At 40.0% G+C, this 8,438-nt stretch overlaps 1 protein-coding gene across 4 annotated transcripts in view; it reads right to left on the bottom strand.

Moving 5' to 3' along the window:
* The window catches only part of ADCY10 (adenylate cyclase 10), a 103,213-nt gene that overhangs the window by 89,420 nt on the left and 5,355 nt on the right, over positions 1 to 8,438 (bottom strand). The window contains exons 2-5 of one of the 4 annotated variants that reach the window (XM_032161087.2): positions 4,326 to 4,531; positions 3,238 to 3,342; positions 1,358 to 1,396; positions 1,004 to 1,147 (exon numbers count right to left, since the gene is read on the bottom strand). The exons of 1 other annotated variant lie outside the window; for it this stretch is intronic. In XM_032161087.2, the coding sequence (XP_032016978.1) occupies positions 1,004 to 1,147; positions 1,358 to 1,396; positions 3,238 to 3,342; positions 4,326 to 4,473 (436 nt within the window). In that variant the 5' untranslated portion in view covers positions 4,474 to 4,531. Of the gene's footprint in view, positions 1 to 1,003; positions 1,148 to 1,357; positions 1,397 to 3,237; positions 3,343 to 4,325; positions 4,532 to 8,438 lie in introns of those variants that run through there. 2 more of the 4 variants (XM_058442195.1, XM_058442196.1) reach the window with 2 other exon arrangements.

The following is an 8,438-nucleotide window of genomic DNA, read 5'->3' as shown; positions in this document are numbered from 1 at the left end:
GTAGCTGAGATTACAGGCACCCGCCATCACGCCTGGCTAATTTTTGTATTTTAGTAGAGACAGGGTTTTACCATGTTGGTCAGGCTGGTCTCAAACTCCTGACCTCAGGTGATCCACCCACCTTGGCCTCCCAAAGTGCTGGGATTACAGGTGTGAGCCACTGCACCCGGCCTTATTTGGAAATTTTTAACAACATCAAAAGCGGGCCTAGGTGAAAGAAGGCTGAGAAACAGTTAATTGTATAACTGCTGATGATCCCATCAGGTATGACATGTGAGAATTCCAAGTTTTGCAAAGTTTAGTTAGGCAGAAGCTAACACCAACAGCACCAACCATAACTCTGTTACTCATTACTTATACCTCTCAGAATCTCAATTTTCATCTATGAAATGGATACAATGATGCCTGTATCTCAGGACTGTCATATAGTGTGCGTAATGTTTGCACATGCATAGTGTGTAATGTCTGCAATGTAATAAGGAAATATGTGTGACTGTTACTATATTATATGTATAACTTTAAGAAGCCTTGTATAAAGCTGGAGCTGTGTTGCAGGCTGACCTGTTAAGCTTTTCATGCACATCATTCTTATGAGGTAGGGGGTGACCAGTCTCATGTCGTTGCTGAAAATATGTAATGGCAAGCTAGTCTCTATTTTGTTTTATACTGCACAACGTTGACAAGCAGCAAGATGGAATAAGAATAACAGCAGTAGCAGTAATAAAGACTATTTTGTTGGGTGGTTCCTATGCATCAACTACCATACCAACTAATTTACTTTTTGTAATAGCTTATTAGGTAGATATTATGATTAGCCCAAATTTTCTCAACTGGTATGTGAGGAAACCAAAATTCACATTCTGATTGTCCTGATTCCAAAGTTCAGGGCATCATGGGGCTGAGCCACCATGTTCTACTACTTCTCTTTGGGAGAGAGAGATGCCCCAGGAGTCAAGACCCCTATCCCAACTGCCGTAGGATTTATTCCTTCTCAAATGCTTACCTATCTTGACTCGGATGTCTAGGCCTTCTTCACACTCCTGGGTCTCAAACAATCCATGGATCTCCAGGCTACATTTAATTACCACTGTGATAATGTTTTTCAGCTGCTTTCGCTCCACCCTCCACAGGGCTAGCAGTGCATCACCTTCAGAGAGAGAAATGCCACGGGCTTTTGACCTGCCCTGGGGATCAATCTATTTCGTATGAGATCTGTATAGAAACTTACTCATCAAGCATTCCTCAGCCTATCTCCTGGCCACTCCCTTCTCTGGGATGCCTCTTTTGTCCCCAACACAGAAGCACAGGCACCTCAGCACTCCTTTCTTACCCCTCCTATCTTAGTAAGCCCCCATACCTGCAAATTTCAGGATGTCTCCTCCAAAAATCAACACTTCTGAGAAAAAAAAAAAAAAATTAAATCAAACCCTGATTCCTTAAAGGTAGTAAAAAAAATAATAATTCTTTCTTAGTGGAAGAGAAACTAGGTCAAAAGAACAGTGATTCAGAGAATAGGCTTATACTAAAGATCTCATCCCAGACAAGCCACTTAACCCATTTGAGTCTGTTTCCTCAAGTGGAGAATGAGTACGTGGAAACAGTTTATGTCTATGCTCCATTTCTGTGAACGGGGAAAGACAGGAGAAAGGCAGGTAGGGTTTCTGATGAGGTCTGAAGACAGCTGCCCTCCTCCCACGATAATGGAATGCTTTTAATTAATTTATTGATCAATATATGTTATAGGCTGGGGCTTGCATAAGCATGGGTAGGTGGATGAATGACAGGACTCCACAAAAACTAGGAGTCAGGGAATGGGAAAATCACAACCATAGTCACTTGCATTTTTGGTTATTACCAACTGTGTATTTTGTTTATTTAGATGGTATGGCATAAATGGCCATTCTCTCTTTTAGTTACGCATCATCACGGTTTGGTTAAGCACCTGTTGTGCCAAGTCAGATGCAGAAAGGTATCAACCATAGTTCCTGCTTTTATGAAGCATTAAATTTTGTCTAGTGGGTAACATCAAGATATTACTAAGGAACTCAGAGCCTGATAAAACACTAGGCCAGGAGTTCACCATAACAGAGTAAACTGCTGTCTTCATGAATAGTTTGAATTAACAATGCAAACAAGATGGCAGGCAGAGGTTGACAAGGAGACTAAAGTTTTCAGTTCACTCTAAGTGCTTTACCATCCATCATTAGGAGACAAATTATTGAGAAGTTAATTATAAATCATTTATCTACTCATACAACAATCTCTTAATGACTATCTTTGGGTTATATAGATGCTGGCTTTTAAAAATACTTGGATAGGCCAGGAGCGGTGGCTTACACCTATAATCCCAGCACTTTGGGAGGCTGAGGTGGGAGGATCACCTGAGGTCAGGAGTTAGAGACCAGCCTGGCCAACATGGTAAAACCCCATCTCTACTGGAAAAAAATACAAAATTGCTGGGCATGGTGGCGCACGCCTGTAACCCCAGCTACTTGGGTGGCTGAGGCAGGAGAATCGCTTGAACCTGGGAGGCAGAGGTTGCAGTGAGCTGAGATGGTGCCACTGCACTCCAGCCTGGAAGACAGAGTGAGACTCTGACTCAAAAAAAAAAATTAATAAATAAAAATAGCCGGGCGCCCTGGCTCTCACCTGTAATCCCAGCACTTTGGGGGACTGAGGTGGGCAGATCACTTGAGGTCAGGAGTTCGAGACCAGCCTGGCCAACATGGTGAGACCCCATCTCTACTAAATATACAACAATTAGACAGGCGTGGGGGCGGGCGCCTGTAATCCTAGCTACTCGGGAGGCTGAGACATGAGAATCGCTTGAACCCAGGAGGCGAAGGTTTCAGTGAGCCAAGATTATGCCACTGCACTCCAGCCTGGGCGACAGAGCAAGACTCTATCTCTAAATAAATAAATAAAAATAAATATAAATACTTGGATATATAATATAACTAAAAGTATTACTACTACAGTTATTTTAAAAGCAGTCTATAATTCAGCCCTCTAACACAAAACATCCCTTCCCTCAAATAGTCTGTATTAGTGAGGTTTGATTATATTTATTTCTTCAGTTATACTATATCATATTTCAAAAAAGACTGGTTTTATACACATTTCGTGGGGAAGAGGAGGAGTGCTAAGCAATTGTACTCTATCAGGTTATAATTGACAACTACAGAAAAAACAATGAATTGAAATATTCTCAAGCAAGAAACCTATGGGAACACTTACTCTCCACTATTGCACTTATGTGGTAGTTGAGGATCTCCACCAACTGCTCAGCCCCTCTGTCCATGTACATGGCACTGCTGAACTTCTCAGTCATTGCAGTAAAACCTGGAATAAATGTGCAGCTGGTTTCCTTGGCTGCTTGGGGAAATCAAACAGAGCCAGAAGAGGACTACCCTGGAAGGCAGTGGGCCTCAGCTTTTTTTTTTTTTTGAGACAGAGTCTCGGTCTGTAGCCCAGACTGGAGGGCAATGGTGTGATCTCGGCTCACTGCAACCTCCGCCTCCTGGGTTCAAGCAATTCTTCTGCCTCAGCCTCCCGAGTAGCTGGGACTATAGGCGTGCGCCACCATGCCAGGCTCATTTTTGTATTTTTAGTACAGACAGGGTTTCACCACGTTAGCCAGGATGGTCTCGAACGCCTGACCTTGTGATCCGCCCTTCTTGGCCTCCAAAAGTGTTGGGATTGCAGGTGTGAGCCACTGTGCCCAGTGGCCTCAGCTTTTAAAAACAGGCAGTTTCTTCTTAAGGATCTTTGTGGCTGGTCAAGTGTCAGACATGCAGCCTCCTCTATTATTTTAGGGATCAGGAAAAGGCTTCAGATACCTCTTTCTTCCAAATTCTTAACTGTACAGTGATAACTGCAACTTCTTTAACTGGGAATAAAATTTTCATTCCGTGGTAACAAAAACACACACATTTCAAACACTTCTGAAGAGGTGGCAAGTTTATTAGTGAGATGTAAACATCATCTAGGGAGATCATTTCCTGAGGTCAATTTTGACTGGGATGTGTGTGGGGCTTGGGGCTGGGGAGGATGAGTCAGTGAAGTTGGGGCAGAGATACTGGAGCAAAGAATGGGACTTGAGCATCTTAAAGATATGCCCATGACTGGCAGTACTGGGTAAGGGAGGATGAGAGAGAGCCAGGGCCACAAGCTATTTCCTCCCTCTTGCGTTCTCAATGGAGCACATCTGTGACAGCCCAAGGGCTCCAGACTGGCCTCCCTACTCTGCAATCAAGCTCTGCATGTGAATTCCCACGTGAGCCTGTTGCTCATCCACATTAAACAAACATCCCTTTTGCACTTGCCTGAAATATCAACAAACATCAGGACTCCATCAAAATAATCTATAAAGGGTCGCTCTGGGGTGAAATGTCCATAGACAATGAGGTCTGGTAGATGAGCTGCTATTCTGACTATGGGCCAGTCCTGGAATTCTTCTCTTGGAGTGTTCATGTTCAAGACAAATGGTCAGGATTTTATGGTGACAGGAAGCAGTCTCCAAATAGGTCTTCTAAAAAGAAAATTGAAATAGAGGAAATCTGATATATTCATTTGCTCATTTTCCTATTGCTGTTTCTCCATTTGTTTTGTTCTAACCTGCGGCCTGCTTATAGTGGTGAAAATGCCAGAGTTGTTGAGCCACACTTCAAAAGGGCCAATTTCTATACAGAGGAAGAACCCTCCCACCCTGAACAGCTGTTGCATAAGTGAGCTCCATTACAAAGAGGCTGGGGTGAAAGAGGGTAGCTAAACGGCTCCACTCATTTGCAGGAAGGGGTAGGCCCTCACAGGGCAAGTCCAGTTGTAGGAGGCTGTTAAGCTCTATTCACTCAGGCCAGACTTCTTTTTCTTCTGTCCTCATGTTTCCTTTTACCCTCTCTCTACCTTGGTCTTTTACTTTTTTCTCTCTTAAAAAAAAAAAAAAATCAAGTGTAGATGTGATTTATGTGTGTGTGTATTTATATGTAAGTGAGTATTAGAGTTTTGTATCTAGGCAAGAGATTAAGCCTATAAAGGTATAATGTTAAATAAATAGAAGAAAAGAGTTCAGAAAGGTGTGTGTGTGTGTGTGTGTGTGTGTGTGTGTGTGTGTGTGTGTGTGTCTGTGGCAGCTGGAAAGATGGAAGACCTTAAGCTGTAAATGGAAGGAAATGCTGAAATTTCAATTTGTTGCCCAGTTAGTTCTGAGAAAACTAGGATTTCCTAAGGCCTTCCTGTAGCTGCTGGGGCAGATTAAATGCTCATGCCTAAATGTTGTAAAAATCATGCTCTACCAGCCTGAACAGTAAAAGCAAACACACTTTACTTTTTCAGAGCAATCCAAGTTACTGGAATAGGTTATACAGAAAATAAGAGGATTTGTTTTTTAAGAAAAGGAATTGTTATTTTTGGTTTAATTCTGACCAGCAGACAGGAACTGGTTAGTAGGTCATATTGGGATATATTAGAGTATTAGAGGAAAAAATTGAGACAGTCACTTATATCCCTTAGATTTAAGGGGAAGTATTTAAAAAATAACTCAGGGAAAAATATTTGTGCATTTAACAGACAAACTTTAAAAGGTATATAGTATACATTTAAAAATGTATTTAGTATGCTAAAAAATGAGTGCTAAATGTTACATATTGGATAACCTTTAAAAGGAAAAGTCCCGGCAAACTCAAATGTTAAGAAGTGAACAAAAGAAAGAAGCATATAACTAAGGTTTAAAAAAAAAAGGGTAGCATTAAAAACGCAACAAAAGACCACAGCATGTGCCAGGAACAGTCAATAGATAAAATTAAATCAAATAAATAACTTCAGATAGTAAATTTGGTGCTATATGAACTTTTAAGAAGGATGTGAGAGGCTAGGTGGAGTGGTTTGTGCCTATAATCCCAGCACTTTGGGAGGCCTACACAGGAGTATTGCTTGAGCCCGAGTTCAAGACCAGCTTGGGCAACATAGTGAAATCCCATCTCTACAAAAAAAAGAAAAAAAAAAATTGCTGGGTGTGGTGGCATGCGCCTGTAGTCCCAGCTATTCAGGAGGCTGAGGTGGGAGGACGGCTTGAGCCCAGGAGGTCAAGGCTGCAAGGAGCTGAGATCGTGTCACTGCACTCTATCCTAGGTGACAGAGTGAGACCCCCATCTCTAAAATAATAATAATGATAATAATAAAAAGAAAGGTACAAGAAAATTGAATGTCCAGAATGAAAGACTTATAAAAAATGCTAAAGTTAAGAAAACCTAGAGGGATTTTTAAAGGCTTTGTTGAAAACAAGGTAATTAATAAAAGAGGGATAAGGACGAAGCTTAAGTATGATGTACCATACAACTTTTCTTCTGTTTCTACCTTCTCCACCATGGAGGATTGAAAAGTATAACAAGCATTGCTAAGAAAGAATTGAAATCCAAGATAAGTAGTGTTAAAGCACACAGTCATTTTAAATAAATTCTAGCTAGTCCCAGACAACATATATCTTCAGATACTGAAAGAACAGACAGGTGTAATGTCAATAATCTCAAAAAACCATGGAGAACAAGAGATGGGCTGGAATACCATAGATGGGCACATTCTCTTTTGAATTTCAAAAGATGAGGCTACTCATGGATCCCAGAAAGCATAGACCAGTAAACATAATGTATTTGTTGAGATAATACAGGTTATGTTTCATTAACAAATAACTTTGAAATCTCAATGGCTTGAAGTAACAAAGGCTTATTTCTTGTTCATTTCTTGCTCATACTACATGTCCCTTGTGGGTTGTATGGGGTTCTCCTCTGTTTTTGCCTTCACTTTGGGACCCAAACTGGAATATTCTGGTTGTCAAGGTAGTGGGAAAGAGGAGGTAGTGGAGTATACTCATTCTACTCCCAGAAGTGACTTATTTCACTTTTACTCGTGGCATTGACCAAAGCAAATTACATGACCATGCCTAGTTTCAAGTAGGCAGGGAAGTGTATTCCTACCATGTGCACAATAGGAAAGAGAGTTGGAATATTTGGGAGCAGCCTCAATGGTTATTTAGATTAGCAAGAGGTGATTAAAAGAAGTCAAATGGATTCAGAGCAAAGAGCAAGCCAACATTATTTCCTTTTTTTGGAAGAGTTATTAAACTTTTAAATCAAGAGACTGCTATAGACAATGTATATATTGACTTTAAGGCATTTGGCCAAATTTCTCATATGCTTGTGAGTAAAATATACAAAATTACAGGAATAAAGAAAATATAATTGGCTGGTTAACAATCACACCTAATGGAAATTGGTTAGTATTCTGGTGTCAACTCAGAGGTAAGCCTCCATGGGCATGATAGAGGACTTTGATAACGATATAATTGGAAGTACGGCCATTATGGAAAACAATATGGAGGTTCCTAAAAAATTAAAAATGGAACTACCATATGATCTAACAATCCCATATCTGGGTATATACCCAAAGGAATTGAAATCAGTATGCCTACACTCCCGTGTTTATTTCAGCACTATTCACAATAGCCAAGATATACAACCAACCCAAGTGTTCATCAACATATGAATGGATAAAGAAAACATTGGATAATAGATAATATATACAATGGAGTACTATTCAGCCCTAAAACAGAAGGAAATCCTTTCTTGTATGATAGCATGGATGAACCTGGAGGGCCTTATGTTAAGTGAAATAAGCCAGGCACAGAAAGACAAAAATATTGAATGATCTCACTTATATATGGAATCTAAAAAAGTCAAAATCATAGAAGCAGAGTAGAATGGTGGTGCCAGGGGCTGGGGTTGGGTGGGGGGAATGAGATGTTGGTGGCTGAAGGATACAAAGTTTCAATTAGACACAGTGAAAAAGTTCTGGAGATCTAACCTAGAGCATGGTGACTACAGTTAATGAAGTATTATATACTTCAAAATGGCTAAGAGAGAGTAGATCTTAAATGTTCTCACCACACAAAAATGTTAAGTATGTGAGATGATATGTTAATTACCTTGATTTAATTACTTCATGATGTATACATATATTAAAACGTCACATTGTACACCATAAATATGTGTAATTTTTGTCATTTTTGCCTTAATAAAGCCGAGGGAAAATAAAATTTGAAAATGCACTGATGAGGGAGCTAGGATTTTAATATATCTTAATCAACCACAATAATGAAATTTCAAAAGAATAAGTGAGAAGTGCTGTATTTAGAGTTTTTAACAAAATCAAATGCATAAGCACAAGGTGTTAAAAAACTAGATTTACTGCAAATTAATGCTATCTTTTAAAAAATTTTTATTGAAGCATAACATACACGTAGGAAAATGTACAAATCGTAAGTGTATAGCTGGAATTACTCTAAGGTGAGCAAATCCATGTAATACCCATTCATAGCAAGAAGGAAAACATTACCAGCAGTCCAGAAGTTTTTCTCATGCCCCCTTCAAGTCACTACCCTTCTC

Source organism: Hylobates moloch, unplaced genomic scaffold, assembly GCF_009828535.3.
Source record: "Hylobates moloch isolate HMO894 unplaced genomic scaffold, HMol_V3 SCAFFOLD_8, whole genome shotgun sequence".
Classification (NCBI taxonomy): domain Eukaryota; kingdom Metazoa; phylum Chordata; class Mammalia; order Primates; family Hylobatidae; genus Hylobates; species Hylobates moloch.
The sequence above is the reverse complement of the archived record's forward strand: the minus strand, read 5'-3'. Positions and strand labels throughout refer to the sequence as shown.